This window comes from Motacilla alba, chromosome Z, assembly GCF_015832195.1.
Source record: "Motacilla alba alba isolate MOTALB_02 chromosome Z, Motacilla_alba_V1.0_pri, whole genome shotgun sequence".
NCBI lineage: Eukaryota > Metazoa > Chordata > Aves > Passeriformes > Motacillidae > Motacilla > Motacilla alba.
This window is the reverse complement of record NC_052046.1, coordinates 34,991,619-35,017,055: the sequence shown is the minus strand read 5'-3', so window position 1 is coordinate 35,017,055 and position 25,437 is coordinate 34,991,619. Positions and strand designations below refer to the sequence as shown.

The following is a 25,437-nucleotide window of genomic DNA, read 5'->3' as shown; positions in this document are numbered from 1 at the left end:
ATTCTGAATATTACAGAAATCTCTGTAGATCAGTCTTAAGTCAGGACATCCCTATTGGAGCTGCACAATGACCTGAGTAAGCACTGCATGGACAGCTACTAGCAACAAGAAAGAAAGAGTTTATGTCACTTCCACTGCCAGGGGAACCTTACTGTGGAATGATATCACAGGACCCTACAAGGTGGGGAAATAAAGGAACAAGCCTGCTCATGAAAGTACAGCAATTTTTTCCATCACTCCTCAAGAAGAAGGCCATGACATTAGTTAGGGCCATGACAGACAGAGAACCTTATATAGTTATTATCCAAGCTGGAAGTATAGCAAGATGAAGAAGCACTTCAGCCTCCAGAACAGTTTTTTACTAAGAAAAATCATCCCAGGACACTAAATACTTAAAAGACAGCTTAGCAAAGCAAGTGTCCCCATCCCCTGCATCTTGCTTTATCCATACTTTTATTAAAAAGGCCTAACTAAAAAGGCCTTGCTAAGTTCATCAGCAAAACACTAAGTGGGTAAGATACAGTGATTGAAAAGCACTGAAGCAATCTATTTCTGAGCACAACTAGGCAGCTGCCTAGCACACAGGTACTTGATCATGGGATTACAAATTAGTATTTGTGTAACCTGAAATACATCATCTTGTATTTGGACTGTGAATATACTCATTAAGAAACTGATTGGAATCAGTTATGTGTTAGTCCTTCAAAAAACGCAACAGCTTCATGAAATCATTTTTCTGTGGAAACAACCCTAACTGATGCTAAAACACTTAACTGCAATTCAAGCAAAGACCAAAGTTCCACAATACAAGAACTTTTAAGAATATATCCATCTTTATTTCTCTTACCAGCTACCTTCACAGAGCAGTAAATGAGATAATATCAAATCCCAAAGCAGAGAAATAATGTAATTTTTTTTAAGTTTCCTTTGCCTCTCAGTCTGGAATTAGAATTTTCCAAAGGTAAGTGAATGATAACAAACAGCTCTAATTGCTAACGGAGAGATTTATTTTTAAAGGACCATTATGAAGGTATCTTTATAAACATCCAAGAAAAACTATATCTCATAGAATGAGATGTATTAAATGATATGTTCTTGCCCTCACACAAAAGTGTATATTAAACATCTGCATTTATGTACAACCTCTGCAATGTGTTAGCTAATGTGGAACCTGAGCAGCATTTTGTTGTTTCCTGCTGTTTTCTGGCTGCAAGGTCCCATTTGTGTGATTCATGCATGTAAAAATATGTGGATCTCAGAACTGCCCTGAAAAACAAACCCCACATTTGTATGCAAAGTCAGACTGGGATGTTAGAGGTCAAGTTGACTGGATTTTTCTGTTGTTTACCCCTCCATCACATACACGCACACTAAACGAACCTCCCTCTCCATGAAAAGTGAAAAATCTCTGCTGTACGACATTGACTATCACTGCCAGGTTCCCTAGAGCCCTTCTACATGACTGTCACTGCCTTGTGCTTCCTGACAGGGTGGCCTCCTGAAGCCACACTTGACCAGCCAGGACTCACACAGCCACTCCACTACAGCTGCTCCCAGGAAGCAACTGCCACACTTTACCAGTATGTCCATGGACAGGCAGGATTCCTTATGGAGAAGCTTGCAGAGGCTTGTTTGCTCTCTTGCTATCCTATCGGGCTTATTTTAGTTGTGCTTCCCAACACAAAATAACTACTCAGCCATCTGTGGAGGCAATCCTCTGCTGCACCCTGATTCAGAGGCAGGCACAAAACTGCAACCAAGCCTTCCACTGTTTTATGGGCTGGCATCAGCAGAACAAAAGAGTAAGTAACGCATTGCTAAAAATCACTGCCAGAGGAAACTTTCAAAGCACCTATCAAATCAGTTTTGGTAATAAAATTATTCCCTGTCAATATAAAAATTGAGCAATATAGAAATACCTATTTTTAATAAAATAAGGCTTCCAGACTTTAGAGGGGACTCTACTCTGGAAGTCAGTACTGATCACTAGTGTTCAGACTCCCAGGAGGCTTCCTAGTGTGACTATCAGAAAACTGCATATCTAGTTAAATTACAGCATAGTAACAGAGAGAATTCCGCCAACCTGACAGTGTTGTTTATCATCAAAGAAAACCAGAAGAGATCTGAATAAAAATAAATTATACAGTGAAAAAAATTAAAAAGAAATCACTGTATGCCTCTTCCGGTTCTTGGTTACAGAGTATCTAGCTCATTATTGCATTTTCATAATGTGGTTTAATTGCCAAAGATGTTCACCCTTTCCCATGGCATGTTGCTCATTCTCACCCATGCGTATCAGTCACTGCCCTTTTAAAAAATATCTGCTGGAGGTGTGAAAAAAGCAGTCAGGCAGCTGGTGGCAGTGTGGTCAGAAGCATCTTAAATCAGCTTTGCTGCTTAAAACTGTAATACAGAATTACATCACTGCTCTTTACAGAAAATGTGACTTAGAAACCTAGGCCTGAAGCAGATCCTTTCTTCATTTACTTATGACACAGCACTGATGGCATAAGCATAGCACTGTGCCCTTAAGCAGGGTGCACATGATTCAGAGAAATCAGTGTCCATGGGTCAGAGAGAAGAAAATTATTACAATTTTTGGACTAATTGTAGAATAAACTCCTGATGCTACTAAATGAGGCTGAGGTAATAAGCCATGAAAAAAAAGCACAAAGACGCAAACAGCAGATAAAACACACAAGAAAGAGAGAATCAGGATGCTGGATCTCTTGGAACTATGAGCCAGGAAATACTCAGGGACACCGCAGTAGCTGAACATGCCAAAACAATTCATTCCTCTCCCAGGGCCATCTTTGAGCACACAGTTTATAAAACCAGCAGATATCAAGCCCTAGATGTTGTTAAACTAGCTTAGTAATGCCAGGTGAACAGTCTTCTGGTTGACATCTTCAAAAACAATAGTTTTACAACTTTCATGTTTAATTAGAGAGAAGGTTTCTGGACTACCCTAGAGAAGGAGGGTCCTTCTTAAATTAATTTTTTTTCCTCTTTGAGAAAGGCAAGAAGCTATTAACAGAGTGAGAAAACAGATATATGTAATTCAGACTCTACATGGCATGCTTGCAAAATATGAGATGTGAAGCATTTGCCTGCTCTCCCTGACTCTGTACTCAGTTTTGGACCTGTCTTTCCATAAAAACAGGAGCCGCTTGAGAGGAACTAGAAGCATGGTGAGGGTGGAGAAAGCAATCAGCAAGCTAGAAAGCATGACTTTTGGAGCCAGATTAAAGAATTTAGCAGAAAGTTTGTACTTAAAAAGAAAGGATAAAAAAGGAAGTAGTGTAATAAGGATATTTAAAACTTTGAGAAACTTCTGCCTAGGAAAGAGGGTGATTTGTTGAGCTCCATCATACAAAAATTCAATCAGGCAAGCTATGCAGCTACAGGAGAGGGGGACACTACCAGTACCATCTTGGGAATCTGTGGAAACTCCCATGTGGGGAATGGGTAAGGACATGTTAGGTGACTCTATGACAGGACATAATCATCAGTGGACTACTCACACCATGGCTGAGATCCTTCTGCATCAATTATTCTGGTATTTGGCTTTTTATTATGAAGGAATTATTTACTGAGCTGATCATTAGAAAAATTATCTCCTATGTGTTGCATAAAAAATGCAAAAAAAGTCAAAGATATTTTTTCTGATATACTTGTCAGTAGAGAGCCTTTCCAAAGCTGAATAGTTGCATTGCTTAGTAGGAGATCCAGATATTCAGATACCCAAGAAACTGCTTTAGATGGCTAGAGCCCCATCTGGACAACTGTCTTGGTTTGAAAGACAGGTGTCTGCTAAGGAAGGCAGGAGCCCCCTTGGAATGGAGAATGTAACCCCCTTCCCTGCGAATTATAGTAATTTTGAAATTAAGGGGTTCTCAGGCAAAGGTATGACAATAGGACTAGCAGTTCCTTACCAGGGTGTGTAATAAAGCAAACAAACATCACCAACTTTGGCACCGGCACCAAACAGAACCAGGAACTCGCTCCCCGCCTTCCCGGCCACGGCGCTCTCCCCTCTGCTGCAGTTCCGGGCGCGGCCGGCAGGGGCGCTGCTGCTCGCGGCGGGCGGGGCAGGTGCGGTGACTCCCCCGCGCCTGCAGGGGGCGCTGTGGCGCGGGCCCGGGCAGCACGCGGCAATGGCGGCTGGGCCCAGACGGGAAGGGACGGAGGAGAGGCTGCGCTTCACAGCCCTGGGGCAGCCGGTCCCGGTGCCCCAGCAGGACTCTCGGGAGCACCAGGCTGGGACGGCAGGACGTATCGGTAGACAAGGGGTGCAGTGAAAGCTCGGAGCAGTGCCAAAGAAGCGGCGGGGATGGGGCAGCGGCAGCCTGGCTCCCAGCAGGGCAGGGAGAGGCGAGCTCAGGATCCCGGGCACCCGAGCAGATGGGGACAGGTCCCTCTTTTAGTGAGGTCGGTGTTAATCAGGTCCCAGTCCAGTGGCTGCTCTCACGAGCAGAGGCTCACCCTACGGCAGAAGAAGCAGCTCTGGGCTGGGGTCTGGCGGCAGCAGCGAATTCCCTTCACCAAGCAGCAACTCTGACAGTCCTCCTCCAAAGCTGAGAGAGAGGGAGAAACAGAGAGAGACAGACAGCCAGCAGCTGTCCCAGCCTATCCTTTACCTGCCCAATTCCCGCAGTATCTCTGCCCCTCAGAGGGAAACTCCCAGATAAGAAAAGTGCAACCAGATACTCTCCTCCTTTGAGTTTGGCCACTTCTTTTGTTTTTCTTAAGTACTCGGTTGTTAAGAGTTTCCTAGCAGTTTATGAGAAAAATTTCTATATGTAAAAAGGACAAAAGGAAAGAAACCTAACCCCCAACAACAACTAATTTTTTTAAATGTCCTCTAGACTAAAAAGCCGGTTGTGTAAATGGGCATTGCGTCCTCTTCCCACCTGTGGAAAGAGAATCATTACCAGATTAAGAAATAGTAGTGTGATCTTCTCCAAGTCCCTTGGTTTTAAAATAATTTATAGTCTCAGGCGCAGAGTGCCTGCAAATTGAGTGTTCAGTATTAGAACAAGCTGTATGTCCTTCTGGGAATGTAGTGAACATATGCCAAGAACAGCCTCCAGCTGAGACAACTAGAGCTCAGCCAGAGGAAGGCTCTGCTTCACCTCACCTGGGGCGACTTCCTGCCCACAGACCATATTGTTCCCCTGCACAGGGCCAGGTGAGCAACAGCAGTGTGTAGGTGTTGCCTAGGCACTCTGAACAGGACACTGCCACTCAACTACAAGTGTGGGAAGGATGTAAAAGGGAAGGTAGTTGGAATCTATTCAAATTTAATCCTGAGTGAAAAAAAGAAATGGTGTTTCAAAAGCAAGCCTGGAACTTGGCACTCTTTCGGGAAGTGAAAAGGTGTGTAATCTTTTTGGTTAGCACATGATCTCACACAAGCAACCCCTGACCACCTGCTGATCCAGCAGTCAAGAAAACAGACCTAGTGCCCAGTACAGAGCTCCATTTTAGTTGTTCCTGCGAAGCTGAGTGCTTCTGGAATTTCTAAAGAGAACAGAACTGTAAGTCAGAAACATATTTGATAAATGCATTAACCAAGCAGATAAAAATGTCTTTTTGTGTACATAGGCCTGATTCTCAGCACTACCAATGAACACATACACTTTTTCCTCAATTTTACTTCACTACATCTGTCTTAGGTTTTTGCCTGTTGGCCAGCCTTTGAATTCTCTTATTTATGTCAACTAGTAGGGCACAGCAGATTTTTACCACTGTAAGACGTATGCCTAATGTATATATTCTGCCTAGTACCTAATGCATACCTAGTGCACGCATCCTACAATTTGTTCTTGCACTTTGCCGCAGTTGTCCTAGCACCAGTGCAACAAAAGCAGACACGGTGCACAGGTGGGTAATCCTGCACCTACTGTCTCACCTAGATGGCCCACAGATGGCCAGACCACGACAGTGCCCAGCTCTGCCAGCGACACAGATCATAGACTCACCTTTCCCACTTCTGCATGGGGAACCCGGCTAAGCAACGACTCGGCAGCTCTTTGGCAATCTACTTGGCCTTAGCTGTCTTCTGCTCTGGGAACCTACTGCCAAAGCATTCCTCCTCTATTTCTCAGCTCTTCGAGGGGCTGCAGGACTCCCAGGTGCTTCCTACAGGGCTGGGGATCTCCCCAGGCACCCGGCCACGGCAGTCAGTGAGCACACAGGTGAAACTTGGCAAGCCAGCGCCTCTGCTGCCGCTCGCTAGCACCCTGCAGCTGCTCTGCGGGCTCAGCCGCTGGGGTGCCCCGGCCGTATCCCTGGGAAGTGAAGGCACCTATTTCGCGGTGACAGAGCAGCCCGCGGGAGCGCTCCGCGTTCCCAGCCCTGAAGCTGATCCCGGCTCCGCGTTGCCGCCGCAGCCGCGGAGCTCCGCGGGCCCGCCGGCGCCGGCTCGGGGCACTGCTGCCCTCTGCCGGCAGCGCCGCGCCACAGCGCGCCGGGCCCGGCCGCTTTGAGGTCCGCTCATTTATTTTGTTTGGTTTGCTTGTTTATGTTTTGGACGGCGTTTGTTGCTTGGGGGTTTCGTTGGGTTTGGTTTATTTTGTTTTCGTTTGGTTTGGTTGGGTTGGGTTCGTGTTGTGCTTTGCTTTGCTTTGCTTTGCTTTGCTTTGTTTTGCTTTGCTTTGGTTGAGTTGGGTTGAGTTCATGTTGTGGTTTGGACGGTGGGAGTTTTTTGGGAATGGGTGTTTGAGTCAATAGGTACGGCTGCTAGCCCTTGTTGCTACACAGGAGTTCCTGCTGCACTTAGAGACCTGCTATTGGGTGTTCCTGATCTTTGGCTGGGTCCCTTGAATCACAGTTTGGAACAGCTGGCTCTGGTTATGGTAGGATTTCATTTCAGGTGCTCCTCAGCAAGAGCTGTTTGGGGCCACAAGCTTTGTTTACGTGACTCCTTCTAAGGTCACTGGAAGGGCGACATCCCTAAAACCCCATGTCTCATCCAAATGGATGGCCAAACACAGTGAAGTTGAAGCAAATAGCTTCTGCTGTAAAGCAACAGTTTTTAACTGACTGCTACTGTGGGTGCTTAAGACCGGACATTTTTTGGCATGCACTATTCAGATAGTCAGTTTTGACCTTCTAAGTACTTTTTTCTTTTTTTCCTCACTGAGATTTCAAAATGTTTTGCCTTTATAGCAGCAAATTTATATTTGTCTTCATTGAAATACACCCTAACAGAGAGCTTCCTCTCTTCCTACAGTACAAATAAATACATCTGTATTTCTACCACCTGCAGCAATCCCATAACTCACTTTGAGCAGTATATTAATTTCAGCTGTAGGTTTTACGTTTCAACAGGTATCCTATTTCCAACTTCCTCTTTCTTATTCCATTTTTCTTGCTTTTCATGGCACTCCAAATAGAAATACATGTTCCTTGGCATTTACAGATTTCTGTTTGCGGCATTATGGTCTGCCATCAGGTCAAGCAGAAAGAAGACACATCTAAACCTCAGCTGCTTGTCTGCAAAAACCCACAACCTTCCTAGCCCCAGTCCAGCAGTGCCCCATAGCTGCTGGTCATCCATGTCATGGCCAGGACACAGGCAGGGCCCCACTGGTACAGTTGCAGAAGAGCTTCCCATATACTCTTGCCTAATCTTTCTCTCATAATTCATTCCAGGCATCTGCTCCATAGACACTCTGGAAGGGCACCCACTATTATCCATCTTGCCCACCATGGACAGCTCTGCCCCCTACCAGCTTCAGCCCGGTAGTGAAAATGGTAGTGACAGACCAACCAGGCAAAGGTCTGCAACTTTTGTTGCAACGTGCAGTAAGCAACAACCCTGCCAATAGCCCAGAAAATGAACTCTGGTCCTCCTGTAGCATGCTTCGCTGCTTGCTTCCCTCAGGAAAAGTGCAGGGCACTACCTTACAGAAATAGGGGAAGGCACTACCTTACAGCTTCTACCTATTTCTTCACAGTATTTAATGAAAATATAACCGTTTTGAAGAGTAAGGGACTAAATACTTCACTAAAAACGCTGTTTGAGAAGGGTTCTCTCTGGGCTGTACCCAGTAGTTCACAGGAGTTGCTGTGTTCAGCACGCAGATCGTTTAATGACAACAATTTAATGGAACTAGCTCACTACTAAATTATATTAATTGTCAGACCTGGAAGACTGCAAAGAGTACAGTGCCAAGCTTCTGGGCTGAAGGAATACCTATTTAAAACTGAACCTGAGTATTTCAGTAGAAGCAGAGATGATCATGCTAACTGCTGTGATTTCAGAGGTTAAAACTCCAGCCATGTGTTGTAACTGTGTGTAAAAATAGTCATGCTATGAAAAGTAAAACATGCAGGTGAGGCAGAAGGGAAACAGCAAAGATTTTTTTTTTTTTAAACACCAAGAAACCCAAGACTATTTATTTGCAAGAACCTAGGTTTTCTTCTTAATATGATATGCTTTCCTGTCTGTTGTTAAGATCTTCACCATTCTGTGACATCCATGTGGGCATACACTTGCATCTCTCCAGCAGAAAACTAGTTTGGAGTTTAACGAATTGTGTTGTTCTTGTGCTCTTTTGGGGTCTGTTCAGGAATTTATGAAGCTATGAAAGCTCAGTGGTAAGATCTTGAAACTAATATAGTCAAGATGGGTTTAAATTACTTTCTCAAAGCTGTTACTGTTCCATTTGCTTGGCTTTGTTTTTGACAGCCTTGCTGTGTGGAGCAGTTTTTGCAAAAAGAAATGATCAGTCAGTATTCTGTCAATAGAGTACTTTCTTAAGTAAAGACTTTACTTTTGAAACACAGCTGTGTTTCAAAATGAGAAAGATCATTTGGTATTTCACTGTCAAGGCTCAACACATGGTTTTTTTTCTTTCTTCTGTTGAATCCAGCAATGGTTTTTTTAATAATTAAATATTTTAAAAATGTAACACAAAACTTAAATAATTGGAAGCTTATTGATGGTAACTGTGTCAAATGAACTGCCCAAGGATCAAATCAGAGCTTGTTAATGAGGTGTAAAACAGGGTTGTTCTTTCTCTTCAACAGTTCGGTAACTTGCAATATTGTAGTCTCAGCACTTTGGTAAGATAGAAAGCCCTAGCTGTTAAACGAAGCAAACTAACATTAATTACCCGTTAAGTATTTCTACTGCTATTTGTGTCAATATATACAATATTTTGAAGGCTAAAAAAGATTTAGACTAAATCTTTTAGAAGAAGAGGAAGGGCAGAGAGATAAAAATGTTCTGGTAACTTAATTTCAGAAAAGAGGAGAATTGGCAGGTTCTTGTATTACAAAGTTATAACATTACCTAATCTTTTTGCAATATTAATAATCATATCCTTTATTCATTTTTCAGTATCTTGGCTTAAAGCTGTTTTATTCTGATCTATTACTTGCTTCAGCAAGCCATGGAACAAAGCCCATTTTAGAGTTTCAGCCAGTTTTGGACTGAACATGTTAGTCACACACAAAGTAAATGTGTGAATGAAACCTAAACTTACTTTGGAAACTGAGAAGATTCAGGCCGGAAGGACAGATATGCTGGATTGAAGAACATGGTTAAAATCCTGTCTGCACTGAAAAGGAGAAATAATTATTTCTGCATCAGATATCTACTTCCTTAGTCTCAGCTCAGGGAGATGCAATTAATAGATCACTTAAGAGTTTTGTCCTTTTTAAAATAAAATATAATTTTGTTTTGAAATGAGAAAAAATTGTACATTTGTCCATTTGTTTTTTTCTCAATAAAACCTGCTTTTCTTTTTGTTATCCTTAACAAATGAGGGAATCACAGGGAGAAAAAAGTACTGTACCATTTTAAAAAGAAATAATCAAGTATAAAAAAAATCACTTTTTGCTAATTCCACAGCAAGAACAAATGGCAACTAAGAAATCGACTTAGTGACTAAGAAATCTTTCTCGTATTGATATAGAGTATTATTCTCAAATTCCCCATAAAGACTTCGAGCAGATTTCTCAGTGTAGAAGCCAAACCTAAATTTTTTCTGGCAAAAACATTGCAAATGGGAACAATATTGATGTGAATAGAGAAACACATTCAGTGTATTTCTGTACAGTACACAGTACAATCATCCATTGAGTCACTCGGGGGAAGGGCAAGATTTTAACTTGATTTTCAACAAGTTGGTCTCTGCAAACCTACTTGTTGAACTCTATTTCAACAAGATGAGTGTTGCTTAGCATAATAGCTGTGGAAAATAAGAATATGACTTCTCTCTTCCTTTGCTTCTTAAAACCTTTTGACAGTCACTCTCTAGAATACATTTGCATTGTATTGTGCCATATCAAAGGGAGCAGAGAGTCACTGGAGCAATGGCTTTGCCATTGGGTTTGCATTTCAAAGGAGAAGAACAATTTCCCAGATTTACTTCAAAGCAGCCAGCCCTTGTGCCTTTGCTTTTCTTGTGTGGTCTGTTGAGGACAGCCCAGTGCTACCAGCAGCACTGGAAAATACACGAAAGCCTCGTTTGGTCCCAAGTCAAAGAGCACTTCACACAGCTCTAAATCTTTCCTGTTTCCCTTGAGAAGTGGGTACTTTTGAGATTGCAGATTGTACAAAGCAAAGCCAGCGCTGACTGTACATGAAGCAGAACAAAGAAGGGTCAGCCTGTCTCCCAGGAAAAGCTGCCGATGGCTGCTGTGAAAACAGATAGCCCATCTCTCCTAATGACTTTTGTTTCTGCTTATCCATCAATATGTTTTGACTATGCATTCTAAAAAATATATCAGCATTTCTTCCTTGCTGCCCTATTATGTGTTCCAGGCTCACCAATACACACAATTTGTTTTATTAGGGTGAACTTAGAGCTAGCCTAGGCAGGCATGTCTTGGAGTAGAGGATCACACCAGGGCACCTTGAGGAGTTTTCATAAACTTGGCAAAACCTCAGTGTTAGTACCAACAGAGGTATCCCAGATCCTCTTTTCAGCAGGGAGATCTGAAACTCTGAGGGACAGTGGCCATTCCCCCACATGGACAACAACACAGCACAAACCACTATAAGAGGACAGGGCATCTGCTCACTCTGCTCCAAAATCAGCATCCAAGACCCAACAAAAAAACATGGCAGGGCCCCATGGAAAGGCTTAACAAGACAATGTGTCCTGTTGTACTTACTGTCACAGCAAGTCCCAAAAGGGGTGCTGGAAGATAAACTCATACTCAGTTACTCTTGAATGGATTTACACCACAAATCTGTGTGCTGGGTGTTATTGCCCCTTGATTCAGAGCAGTAAGGCACCATTGTGGCTGCTGTGCCTCTGTGCCTGCCAGGTGCACACGTGCCTGGCTAGTGCATGGGAACTGGATGGGACTTACAGCTGGCCAGCCTGCCTCCATACAGCCTCACAAAATACAAACTGCCTAAAGTTTAAAAAAAAAAAAATCTGAGTTTGCAAGAGATTTGCGGTATTTGGACAACAAATAGAATTTACATAGAAAAATCTTACTTTTCTCTCTAGTGTCTTGAAAATACATTTCTCATCCTTTTTTATGTCTGGAAAAAAATGAAGGGCTCTGAAATAAAATTAAAATAGTACAAACCTGGTACTATATGTGATTTTTTTTCTCATCATAAGTCCCAGTCTTATCATTTTTCATCCTTATTTTTCTGTCTCAATGAGTCTCTAAAATGATCTCTATTGTAATTTTAAAAGAAGATAAATCAATACTTTAGGTTACATGTACTTTGTGTAAGGGTTTGTTTTCCAGTTTCCCTGTGGAAGCAGGAAAAAGTCACAATGAAACAGACATGAATGAATTCACACCTGCATAAATACCCGGAGTATCAGGAGGCACCTGATTTATAGCATCTTCTAAATAGGGAAAGAAGTGACAAATTCAGCTCAAGTCTGGAATGCCTGTGGGAAACCTGTTTCCTTTGCTAGTTAGCACCCAGGCAGTCCACAAAAAAAGTTTCTTCCAGACCCTGAATGGGCATCCTGTGGACATGGCCATAGAGAATTTCTGCCAGGTTACAGATACACAGGAATTGGGTTTGAAAGGTGCTCCCTAACATCATTCCCAACTCTAGAGTCTTATTACTCCCAAGAAATGGCAGGGAGAGAGCTGAAAGTGTCTGTGTTATCTACAGGTTTGGTGAGGAAAAAAGTGAGAAAAAGTAATCCTGTCAGTTCCACTGGGGTACAAGGCCACATCTTCACATCTTCTTTTGGCTTAATGTTCACAGGTGGAAGGGATGCAATGACCCAGGTCCTTCTTTCTCAAGTAAACTGTCCCTTCACCCTGTTCACTCCCAGGTGAGGAAAGAAAAGGGCCATCCTCTGCCATCTTGATAAATACCTGGCTGCAGTGAGCACACCTTAGCCCAACAATATGCACAGTTCTGAGTAAAATGGGCCTAAGAATAATTATCAGGATTATTTGAATAAGTCCCTCTGTCTTCTAACTTTCCTAAAAAATGTTGTCAAGTAACTGAGTAGTTACTTGACTAATGAGTAGTCAAGTAACGGTCCAGAAAAATAGATGCATGCGCTTAAGCACAAATATAAGCACATTTACCCGAGATATATATAGAGGTAGGTTCTATGAGAAATGAAATTACCTTTTCCTAGCCAAGTACTTAGTTCAAATCCCTGCAATTCTGTTATGAAATGACTTCTCAAGTGAATTCTCATTTTTCAACCTTCATTTATTGCTTACCTTGGTTTTGAAGGAGTATTTACAAGATTATTTCTCAAGCTTTTTTCTCCCACCAGTTTAGTTATGGTGGTTTTGTGGCACGATATATAGAAAAGCATGATGTCTCACCTAAATTAGATTGCTATAAATACTACTCTTAAAAGTTATACCACAGTTCTCTTTTTAAGAAAGGATGGATAGATATGGAGACAATGTTTTTGTTGGAGCTGAACATCTTTTAAATCAACTAACATGGACAGTCTAAATATATTCTTTTTATTCAAGTTCAGACGGAAGCAAAGCCACTTGCACATTATACCATATAGGAAGAAACTGAGTGTTCCCCTGTTTTAGCCCACCAAGTTGCAGTGGCTTACCAACCCCAGAAGCAGTTCTGGACAGTATGCCAAGCTGTTCTGTGGATTGTCTGTGTTTAGCAGCCTGTGGGAGCTGGTGGGAGCCTCCTCTGCCTGCCTGATTCCCTTCCCTGCTCAACCACATGTGCAGAATGGTCACTCATAAAATCCAAGGAAGAAAACAATTACTTTTCCTGTTTTCTGAAAATACTTTATTTCCTTTTTTTTTCCCTACAAAATTGAAAGTTTTCTATTCTACCTAGGGCACTTTCTCTCCACCTTCATCTCATTTAAATACAGCTCTGTATTTTTTTTTTCCTTTCTTCGTCAGTCAGAGTGAACAGAGAGCAGAATACTGCTGCTTCGAGTTGTTTTCTGGTCTGAGAAAAGAGCAGGAAATTAGCTATGATAGAGCAAAAGAGAGGAAGAATTCAACAAACAGACAAGAAAAAAAATTTTTTTGAGAAAAGTATTTTTATAGTGTTTAAGCTCCCCACTTCTCTCATGCAAATGTCTTATGGGAGACAGGAGGAATAAAAGGGTTAAGGACAAAGCCTTTCAAACCAGGCAGGCTTGCTAAAACAAATGGATCCTTTCAGGCTAACTTGGATTTTCTCAGTGCAATGTTTATCGTTGGGCAATAAATACACAAAAAGCCTTACTATTTTGCCAAGGAGCTGGAAATATCCTTCAGGCCGAATCACAGCCATTTCTTTCTAATTTGAGACTCCAGTGCAAACTGAAATTCTCTCTCACACAGATGCACCATTTGTTTTTCTGAACCTCAAAATAAGCTTTCAGACACTTGGTTCTGAGCCGGAACTGAGCCAAAGACCACAAACCATCTCAGGTTTCCCTTGATGGCAAACACCCTGAAAAGCACCAGACAGCTCTGCATTCATATGCTGGTGGGGTACTCAAAATATTCTTCACAGCCTTTTTCAAGTGCTTCCTCAGACACCCTTCTGTCTGTTTTACTACATTTCAGTCAAAAAACAAACCTGTCATTTACACTTTTGAACACCATACTGGAGAATGGCAGCCAAATCAAAAGCTTACTTAGAGTGGGCAGCTCTCTATTAAGGGGCACTGCAGGCCCCATCTGCCAGCCTGATGGAGAAGCAGAAGATCTGTGCTGCCTACTAGGGGCTAAGATCCGTGATGTTGCCTAGAGAGCAGCCCAGCTTGCCAAGTAGCCGCTGGTACTATTTCATGTGGGTGCAAATGACACTGCATGCCAAAAAATAGGTAGGATCAAGGAAGACTGTAAAGTCCTTGTGAGGCAGGGGGAAAATATCAGTGCCCGAGTCCTCTTCTCATCTATCCTACCAGTTGGAAAAATACAGACAGAAGAGAAATAAATAGAAAAGAGAAAGAAAATAGAGACAGAGAAGCAGATCCATAGTGCAGACAAAGATCTGTCTTCATGACTGGTGCCATCGAGGAGTTTTTGGCTTTTATGACAATGGGTTGTACTTTAATGATGACAGCCTATCAAGGAGAAACAGGAACCACCTGTCTAAAATGGGCAAGAGAATCTTTGGCAGCAGCCTGGCCAGTTTGGTGAGACAGGCTTTAAATGGAAGGACTGAGGGCAGAAGATGTGTTGTGTCTGAAGTGGCAATGCTCCTGCCACTGCTTCCTCCTGGGGAGCCTGTGCAGTGACAAATCTCCCTTGGCTGCCTCTCAAGATGACAACCATATGGCTAACCACATCAAGGTGTGTACGGCTTTGGTAAATCCTTTCTAGGGAAACTCGATACTGCATCACATCTCTGAAAAGCCTGTACCTAAATGCACACAGCATGAGGAACAAAAAAGAACTAGAAACCTAAACAGGGCCTTGATCTCATTGCTCACATTACTGGAATGTTGTCGTGGATTGCTGTGTACTTCATAGAAATGACAGCTCAGTGTGGCGAGGTGATGGCATTGCTCCTTAAGTGAGGGAGCACCGGGAATTTATTGAGCACTTTCCAAGGACAGATGAAAGAGTTGAGAATTTATAGGTAAAAATTAAGGGACAGGCTGACAAGGGTGACGCTGTTGTGGGTGGTTGCTGCAGGCGACCTGATCAGGAGAAGGAAGCTGATGAGGCTTTCTGTGGGCAGCTGGAAGCAGCCTCACAGTCATAAACTCTGGTTTTCCTGGGAGACTTTAAACACATTGATACTGTTGGAGAGACAACATGGCTCAGCACACCCAGTCCAGGAAGTTGACATTGGCAGTAACTTTTTGACGGAAGTGAAAAAGGAAGAGTATGTTGCTGGATGTTGTACTAACAAACCAAGAGGGACTGGTCACAGGTAAGAAGGCTGGGAACAGTCTTGGTTATAGTGACCATGATATGGTGGAACTCAGTATACTTCATGCAGGAAACAAAGCACTAAGAAGTAGAACCCTGAACTTCTAGAGAGCTAACTTCAGCCCCTTCAAAAAGGAGCATGGATTAGGGCTCTAGAAAATAAGGGGGTCCAAAAGAACTGGTCAATATTCAAGCATCATTTCCTTCAAGCTGAAGACCACTGTATCCCCATGATAAAAAATTCAAGCAAAGTAGGCAAGAGACCTGAATAGATGTGCAAGAAATTTCTAGTTATCTCAAACAGAAGAAAGCAGTTTAAGTGTTGCAGTGCACTCAGTATTATGCCCTTGAAGGAGGTGCAACACCTCCTGAGCACCCCCCACCTCCTAAGCAGTTTCCAAAGACTCAACATAGAAAAGCGAGATGGGCCTTGCTTGTTTATCCAAGGATCAGTTTATTAAACCATAAGGGTGAAAACAAAAACACCCATAACTCAAATCTAGAACAGAGGCAAGAACCACAAACAAGGCCAGTGGGTTTTAAGGCACAGGACAGGGGTGGAATTTAGCGTAGGGAACCAATAACAAAGGGACTTGGGTGGAACACAATGCAGGGATTACAATGTTTAAACCAATAGGGAGTTATGGGGGAGGGGAATGGTTTAACTAAACCAATGAGGCATTGAAGGATACAAAATTGACAGGGAAATCACTGGAAAAAGGGGTAGGTATGAGGGAGGACTGACAGCTGGGACTGAACCAATGCTTGCGGGGGGGGGGGGGGGGGGTACAAAACCAACTATTGCAATAATATAACAAAAACACGCCACATATCTATGGGATGTAAAAAAAGGGACAGGTCACATGGGAGAACTATAGGAACATCATTAGATTGTGCAGGGATGCAATAAGAAAAGGTCCACTTGAAATTGAATCTGGCAAGGAATATCAAGGACAACCAGAAGGGCTTCTGCAAGTACATCAGCAGCAAAAAGAGCAGTATGGAAAATGTGGGGCCACTGCTGAACAAGATGGGTGTCTTAGTGACAGAAGATACAGGTCAGGAAGAATTACTGCATGTCTTCTTTGCCTCCACCTTTACTGCTGAGGCCAGCTCTCAGGAATCCCAGATCTCAGAGTTAAGAGAGGAATGCTGGAAAATGGAAGATTTCCCCATGGTCAAAGAGGGCTGGGAGCTGAGGGAGCTGGCAGATATCAGAGTATCTGTTAAGATACTCTCCATCATCTTTGAAAAATTATAGAGAGCAAGAATGGTCTTTCTCCACTTATTAGGAACCAATGTTACCCCATCTTCAAAAAGGGAGTACACAGGAAACTACCAGCCAGTCAGCTTCACCTCCCTCCCTGAAAAGATCATGGAACAGATCTCTCTAGAAGTCATCACCAAGCATGTAAAAGAAAAGGTGATGAAGAGTAGTCAGTTTGGATATGCCAAGGGGAAATCATGCTTGACCAGTCTGATGGCCTTCTGTGATGCCATGGCAGGATGGCTTGGTGAGGGGAGCCATGGAGTTTGTCTACCTTGGCTTCAGGGCTTTTGACACTGTCTCCTATAACATCCTTGTAGTTAAGCTCAAGAAATGTGCATGAGGGGAATGGACAGTGAAGCAGATCAAAAACTGGCTGAGTGTCAGAGCTCAGAAGGTCAGTGTAGTAGAATCCAGGTGGAGGCCTGTGGTCTGTAGCATTCCCCAGGGATCAGTACTGGATTCAGCCTTGTTCAACTTGTTTATCAATGATCTGGACAAAGGTGTATATGTGTTGAGGTGCACCCTCAACAATTTTGCTGATAATATGAAACTGGGGCTGATGTATCAGAAGGCTGTGCTGCCATTCAGTGAGTCCTTGGTAGGCTGGAGAGTTGGGTGGAGAGAAACCTAGTGAGGTTCAGCAAGTGCAAGTGTACTACAACAGGGGAGGAATAACCCCTAGTACCAGCACAGGTCAAGGGCTGACCTACTGGAGAGTAGCTCTGTGGAGAAAAACCTGGGAGTCTTCGTGAATGACTGACCATGAGCCAGCAGTGGCCTTGTGGTCTGGAGGGCTAATGGGATCCTGCATCAGGAAGAGCACTGCCAGCAGGTCAATACAGAGGTGATCCCACCCCTCTACTCAATCGACACAGGGCGACCCCCATGCAGCAAGTAATGTGCTCTGACTCTGATTTCAGAAGGCTGAACAATTGCTTTATTAACCTATATACTATGTTACACTAATACTGTACTATATAAAAGAGGTACTATACTAAAGAGATGCGATACTAAAAAAAATACAAAAAAATTGCCATGACTCTTTCCAGACAGTCACGACACAGCTTTGATGTATCCAAACAACCATCAGGAGAGTTCAATTAACAAATCACTTTCAGTAAACAATCTCCATAACACATTCCATATGTGCCAAACTACAGGAGCAGCAAGTAGAGGTAAGAATTGTTTTCTCTTCTTCTCTGAGCTTCTCACTCCCTTCCCCAGGAAAAGTCCTGGGAGAGAGAATTATGTCTCTGTCTGCTCAAAGAATGTGAATACCGCACTACTCAGCCCTCATGAGGCCACATCTGCAGTGCTGTGTCCAGTACAAGAACAACAAGGAGCTAGTGGAGAGTGTTCAGCAGGAGCTACAAAGGTGATTAGAGTCCGGAGCATCTCTCTCACAAGGAAAGACTGCAGGAGCTGGGCCTGTTTAATCCAGAGCAGAGAAGACTGAGAGAGGACCTCATAAATACAAACATCTCTGATGTGGGAGGCTAAAGGATGGTGCCAGACTCTTTTCAGTGGTGCCCAGTGACAGGACAAGGAATAATGGCCATAAAATCAAACACAAGAAGTTCCATGTTAACATGAAGAAGAACTTCGGCTGAGACTGGGAAAGCACTGGAACAGGCTGCCCAGGGAGGTTGTGGAGTCTCCATCACTGGAGACCTGGAAGTGCTCCCATTCTCCTTGACTCTGGGTGAATGTCCTAGTTCCATCCAGAGCAGAGTTAACTTTTGCAGCAGCCATCAGTGACACAGCCAGGTTATGCCCTGTGCAGTGGGGCCAGAGGGGTGTGGGGTTTTTCACTGAGATGTGCCTGGTGTGCCCTCAGGGGGCACCGGGTTTCGTGTGCTGAGTGATCCCATGTCATTTACTTGCCTGTTTGTATACTCTGTTATTAGTAATGCAGTTGTTGCTGTTAATTTTCTTAGTTTATTTTTTTTTTAATAAATTCTCCTTATCTCAACCCATGATCTTTACTTCTTTGTGCCTCCAGTTCTCCTCTCCATCCTGCCACAGTGGGAAAGGAAGGGAGAAAGCAGCACATGTATGGGCTGTTTCCATGGGAACACTTAACTGAGGAACACCATTCCTAAACCATGACAGTGACTCTGCCTTGACAGAGGTGTTGGGCTAGATGATCTCCAGAGGTCTCTTCGTACCTTAACTGTTCTGTGATTCTGTGAAAATTCAGGAGAATACTGCTCTTGGTTTCAATACTCCTGCTTTCACAGAAGCATCAGTCTGCCTCTCCTAGAGCATACCCATCTAAATATTGGCTGCTTTAACTGCACTGGCACAGCTCACATGAGATTCCCTGTGGATACAGCCTCTCTTGCTTCCATATGCACACACAGCTGGCCTAAAGGCAGCAACCACCGGAAGCTGGAACTTTAAAATGGCCCGCAAACAACAGCATCAACTAGTGTAAACACTGAATGAAACAAGGAATGCAGATTTAAGCAGTGGCACCAATTTTCAGAACTGAAGAGCCAGGCAGGTCTACCCAACCTGAGGTCTTTTGGCAGAGCTGTACAGGTTGAAGAGCTAAGCAGTATCCTCTTCCTCTGCTAGGGAAGGGATAGGTTCCCTTGAAAATGCTCAGGAGCCACGTTCCTTCTGGATGCACATTTTCCTTCCCAGAATAGGGAGGGAGGCTCAGGCAGTCAAGTTCCTAACATCAGCATCTTAAGTAAAAGCCTGGCAGTCAGTCCAAACTACTCTTTAGTCCTCCTGAAATCAGAGGTACTGGTATATGAGCACACTTGAGAACCAAAGCACTGCTTTCTCCCTGCAACTCACCTATTGTCATGTTTTGTAGGAAAAATTATTTCAAGCTGGATACTCAGGAGCTGGGGTGTAATAATGTGAATGACTAAGATACTGCATTTCAGCTTTTATTTGAAAAAACCCAAGACATCACTTTTACATTTCAGAATATTTTCAAACAAGGCCTTTCTGTTAAAGCTTTAGGTATCTAAAAAGTGTCTACATGATTCACACCTGTATGAAGCTTTGCAAGTCACACCATAGTCACCAAACAGCTATATTGCACAAAGATCCACACATTACCACACCATTTTTAGCTTAGTCTACATTGTAAAGTGCTGTTTCATAGGAAGAAACTTGAAAAAATAATTATCTGGATAGGCAAGTACTGCTAAACTGTATTTCTGAAAGTTGACATTTCCACGGTAGTGGAAAAATATCACAGCATGTTGTCAGTGCCTCTTGACAGTGTGTTTTTTTATTTAATAAGCTGGAGTAAGCACCAAAGAGTACTGTCTGGAATGCATACTAAGTATTCAAGTAATACACCAAAAGCCAAATTAATTTTTAAACTCAGAATGAGATAAATACAAACAGATATATCAAAAGGTAGATAAATGTTTAAAGTACTTAATGTAGTTTCTGTCCAGTAGAGTAATTGCATAGCAGAACACATGTTAAATGAATTCGAAACTCTAGTAGAAAAAGCCCCTAGATTTTGAATTTCTTACTTCTTCAGCCTCAAAACAATAATCTTTTTAGATCATTGAGTCTGAGACACTGTCTTCATATCTGCAATAGAGTGTTCCATTTACAAATATTTTCATAAAGTAAAAAAAGGTCCGGTGATACAAATCCAGATGATTATAAAAAATCTAAATGTGGAAATGTGGAGTGCTAACTATGACGTAAAGACTCTAATTTAGACCAGTTTCTGAAACAGAGGAATCAAAAATGAAACATTTGTCTATGGAAGGAGATTTAGTCTGGAAAAGAAAGTTCAGCCCTACAACCTACAGCTCTAAGACGATTTTTGGTGTGGTAGAGGAACCATTGCCAGTTATACAAGGGGAGAAGTCACAGCTACTGAAGTGAGAATCCTTTCTCCTGGGTCTCTCTGACTGCTGCACTCACATGTAAGATCATGACTCACATACTCAACAGAGTATACTAATGTAAGAATTTTCAGTGCTTGACTTGAGCTTTAATAAATATTGAAGGGGGAAAAGAAGTGGAAGGAACAAAAAATCTTAACAGAGAGATCTTCTGAGTCTCACTACAACTTAGTTTGCTCCAAGACCTGGAAAAGCAAACAAACAAAAACATGGGCATGTCTGTGTTCCCAATTAAGCTAGCTACTCAGAACATCCAAGTCTGGAAGTGACTGAAGAACTGCAGAAGGCCCTCAAAACTTAGTGACTAGGTAAACAAGCATTATCAACATAAACAAATGCAAAACAGCACACCAGGTGGTGAAAACCCTGCATGCACAGCTAACCATCAGGACTGAAGAAAGAACACTGCAGAAGAAGCTTCATCATGAGCATGGTATTGGGTATCAACCAAATAAAAGGCAATTATGGTTTTAGGACTACAAGAAGAAGGAAAACACAAAACTTTGTCATCCTTCACAGCAACAGAGTGTCTTATGGACCGACTGTTCAGTCAGCCTCAGCAGGCAAGAGAGCAATGGCTTCAATCCAGTAAGAGGGACGATGAAAGGGAGGGAATGACAGAAATTAAAGGCTATAATGATAACCATCTAAAACAGGATAAATTACTAAAAAGGCTAACTAGTAAGAGACAGTTTGTCTTTTCTCCTACAGGAGAAAATTCCAAAAGGTACCCCATACTTCACACCTGCTGCTGGGACATCAAAGTGTTTCTCACACAACTCACACTGAATCTATGGAGTGTACTTTCACACAGCCTTATCAAGACAGAACATTTGCAGGTGAGATGCAGACAAGAAGTTTTGCTTGCTCGGCCTTTCTGGCTGTCATGCTTGTGCTGGCACAGACAACTGTTTCTGACAGTTTTTTCCAACAGTGGCCACAGTCAGAGGCTTAGGAGAGAAGACACTGGGAGAGGTGGACTCCAGGTCAGATCAGTTCAAACAGCAAAGCCTGAAAAAATTTGCATTATGACCTACATTCACTTAACTAACTGTATTGTGGTTTTCAGGTTCCATTTCACAGCTCTACAGCTGTATGCATGTACTTAGTAAACATACTTCACACACATTCATCAAGATGCAACATTATCCCCAAATTAGAAAGCATATCCCCAAATTAGAAAGCATATCCCCAAATTAGAAAGCACCAAGTACTTACTAGAAACATCCTTCACTTTAGATCCATATTTTTCCACAAGTGCACAGCACACGCACCCTACTTTTTTCCTTTTTTTTTTTATACAGGGGTTTCTATAAAGAGAGGCAGTCCACCTCCATTCTCAGTAAGATCATGGAACAGATCCTCCTGGAAGATAGGTCAAAACTTATGGAAGACAAGAAAGTGATCAGAGACAGACAGATGAGTTCACCAAGGGCAAGAACTGCCTGACTCCCCCAGTGGTCTTCTGTGACCCAGCGACTGCAGCAGTGGATAAGGGAAGAACTAAGAGATACCATGTACCTGGACTTCTCTAAGGCCTTTGATAAGATCCCCCACATTATTCTTATCTCTAAACTTGAAAGAGAAGGGTTTAAGTGGATGGACTGTTCAGTGAATAAGGAATTGGCTGGATAGCTATACCCAAAGAATCACAGTCAACAGCTCAATGTCCAAGCAGAAACCAGTATTGAGCAGTATCCCTCAAGGATCTGTCCTGACACCGGTGTTGATGTGGATCTCATGGTGTTCACCAACCACAGGGTACTGCACCTGGATCCAGGAAATTTCCACTATCAGTACAGACTGGGGGATGGAGAGCAGCTCTGCAGAGAAGGACTGGGGCATCCTGATGGATCAAAAATTGGCCATGAACCAGCAATGTGTGCTTGCACACACTGCATTCAGCTCTGGGGCCCCCAGTACAGAGTAGTTCCAGAGGAGAGGCACAAAAATTGTCAGAGGGCTGTAACACCTCTCCTGTGAAGATGTTGTAAGAGATGGAGTTATTCAGCATGGAGAAGGCTCCAGAAAGACCTTATTATGGCCTTTTAATATATAAAAAGGATTTAAAAAAATGATGGAGGAAGTCTTTTTACCAAGGCCTGGAGAGACAGGACAAAGGGCAATGGTTTTAAACTAAAAGATGATAGATTTAGGTTGGAGATAAGGAAGAAATTTCTGACAATAAGGGTGGTGAGACTTTGGAGAAGTTTTCTCAGAGAAGCGGTGGATGCCCCATCCCTGGAAGTGTTCAAGGTCAGGTTGGATGCAGCTTTGAGCAACCTGGCTAGTGGAAGATGTCCCTGCCCATGGCAAGGGGAGCTGGAACTAGATGGCCTTTAAAGGTCCCTTCCAATTCAAGCTGTTCCCATGGTTCTGTGATTCTGCAAAATGTGATACAGTTTTTAACGTTAGAGGAACTGAAATTTGAAGGGAGCCATCCTTTAAGGCAGAAATTAGGTCTCAAAACTTAACCAGTGCATTTTTAACATTCTTACTAAGAAAAATCCAAGCTGCTACTAGATAAAAAAAAATCAGGTATTTCTTTAATACTTGCTTTTATAGGTTAATTTTTAAATTCATGTATAATTACTTATGTCAGCAACTCACTTGCTTTTGCCTAAATACCAGGTACCATTACTCACACATGCAAACATTTCTGATTTTTGACTCCAAAATCTGACATATAAGGTACAATTGCACTTTATTTTAGATAGCTTATAGTAAAAGCCTGGAAGAATAAAGAAACTTACCATTATGCCACCAACTATATGACACTGAGTTTCAGAACTTAAGTTTTAACTTACAATCACATTAAGGGTATACAACATGCAAACAGATTCAAGTTTACTTTCATCATTCCAAGTATAAATTAAACATTCAACACCATTTCTAATGTCTTCCATTTTCATATTATATTTTTTATATGCTATTCTGTGCTGAAAGGCCCAACTGGCACTCAGGGGTTAACTGGAAAGCATTTAACCCTGCAGAGGCATTCAGGCAGATTTCTTAAAAGGAGAATGGCAATCACACACTGCCAGCTTTGACTTCATTAAATACAAAACTGACTATGTAAGGATTTAAGTTAAATAAAAGGCAGATTTCTACCCCGAAGAGTAAGTTTTGGTTGCTAGTCCTGAAAAGTAAATTTTGGTTGCTAGTCAGACTTCTTCCCTGCTTCCCCCAGGAAAAGAAGTCTGTAGAGAACAGCATTGCACAGATCACAAGAAAGGCAGGAGAATTCCTCTGGTGCAGGAAGTGCCTGGACCATTTATTTTTAAAAAAATCACAGGCCAGAGGCTTGTGAGCAACATGTAGGTAGAATATAATTTATCAGGACTAAAAGCTAAGGTAGAATTCTTCTGCTTTCATTTTCTGTCTCAGAACAGCAGTGGGAAGAGATTACTGCACTAGATGTCGTCGTGGTACTCTCTGTCGTTGGCAGTGACAGTTTCCTCAAGGTGCACTGCCGCACCGCCCATTAAAGCGAACGCTGGGTACATTAAGCCAGAGCAATCCACCTCACATTCATACAGGCACTTCATACGGCCTGCATCGTAAAACCCTACCCTGCCTCTGTCACAGTCAAGGCAAATGCCCAAGCACGATGGCAGGGGAAGGATTCTGCTGGCTGGATCCTTGGGAGCAGCAGCTGTAGCAGGGATAAAGAACTTCTTCATGCCTAAAGTGACCAGTGTGCAAGGCTGCGATGAGTCAAAGAAGGCATCTTCACTCCCACTGTCATGACCGCTGTCTTGCTCGTATCTGGAACACAAAAAAAACTCCATGTGCTTTTGTCAAATGCTGAAGTGGGATCAGTGATGTGAACAGGAGAAGAACATTTCTGTAAGACAGGCAACACCATATGATCACCCAAAAATCTTGGGTGGTAAAAAAAATCATAGACTATCCCGAATTAGAAGGAAAACACAAAAAACATTGTATTCCAAGTCCTGGCCCAGCACAGGACAACCCCAAGAGTTACACAATGTGCCTGAGAGCATTGTCCCAATGCCTCTCAAGCTCTGGCAGGTTTGGTGCTGGGACCACTACCCTGGGGAACCGGCTCTAGAGTCCAACCACCTAGGGTGAAAAAAGTAAGCAGCCTAATATACAGCCTAGGCCTCCCATGACACAGTTTTATGTCATTCTCTTGGGTCCTGTCAATGGTCACCTAAAAGATGAGATCAGTGTCTGCCTCTCTGCTCCCCTCAATCGCCTCTTCCCCAGGCTGCACAAGCCAAGTGACTTCAGTCGGTCCTTGTAAGCTTTCCCTCCAGACCCTTCAAAATCTTTATGGCCCTCCTCTGGACACTCTCTAACAACTCAATGTCCTTTTTATATTGTGGCACCCAAAACTGCCCCCAGCACTCGAGGTGAGGCTGCCCCAGTGCAGAGCAGAGCAGGACAATCCCCTCCCTTGCCCTGCTGGCGATGCTGTGCCTGATGCACCCCACGACACGGGGGCCCCCCTGGCTGCCAGGGCACTGCTGGCTCATGTTCAACTTTAACCAGGATCCCCAGGGCCCTTTCCTGCACTCATTTCTGCTTTCCAGCCTGTCATTCATTTGTCTGTCTGTACATCCAGAGTTGCCCCATCCCAGGTGCAGAGCCCAGCACTTGCCCTTGTTGAATTTCATACAGTTGGTGCCTGCCCAGTCCTCTCATTTGTCAAGGCCTCTCTGCAGGGCCTTCCTGAATTTGAGGGAGTCAACTGCTCCTCCCAGTTTTGTATCATCTGTGACCTTACTGAGTAACCCTTCCAGTCCTGTGTCCAAGCCATTTATGAAGATGAAGAGGACAGAGCTGAGCATGGAGCCCTGTGGAACCCCCCAGTGACAGGTCACCAGTCTGATGTCACCCCATTCACTGTAACCCCTTGTGCCTGACCCTGAGCCAGTTGCTCACCCATCACATGATGTGTTTATCCAGCCACATGCTGGAAAGTTTGTCCAG

General features: G+C 43.1%; 1 protein-coding gene across 2 annotated transcripts in view; it reads right to left on the bottom strand.

Moving 5' to 3' along the window:
• Positions 1-19,478: 19,478 nt before the first annotated feature.
• TRIM36 (tripartite motif containing 36) overlaps positions 19,479-25,437 on the bottom strand; it is a 36,705-nt gene continuing 30,746 nt past the window's right edge. For both annotated transcript variants that reach the window (XM_038125211.1, XM_038125212.1), the window contains exon 10: positions 19,479-24,246. In XM_038125211.1, the coding sequence (XP_037981139.1) occupies positions 23,892-24,246 (355 nt within the window). In that variant the 3' untranslated portion in view covers positions 19,479-23,891. The remainder of the gene's footprint in view (positions 24,247-25,437) is intronic.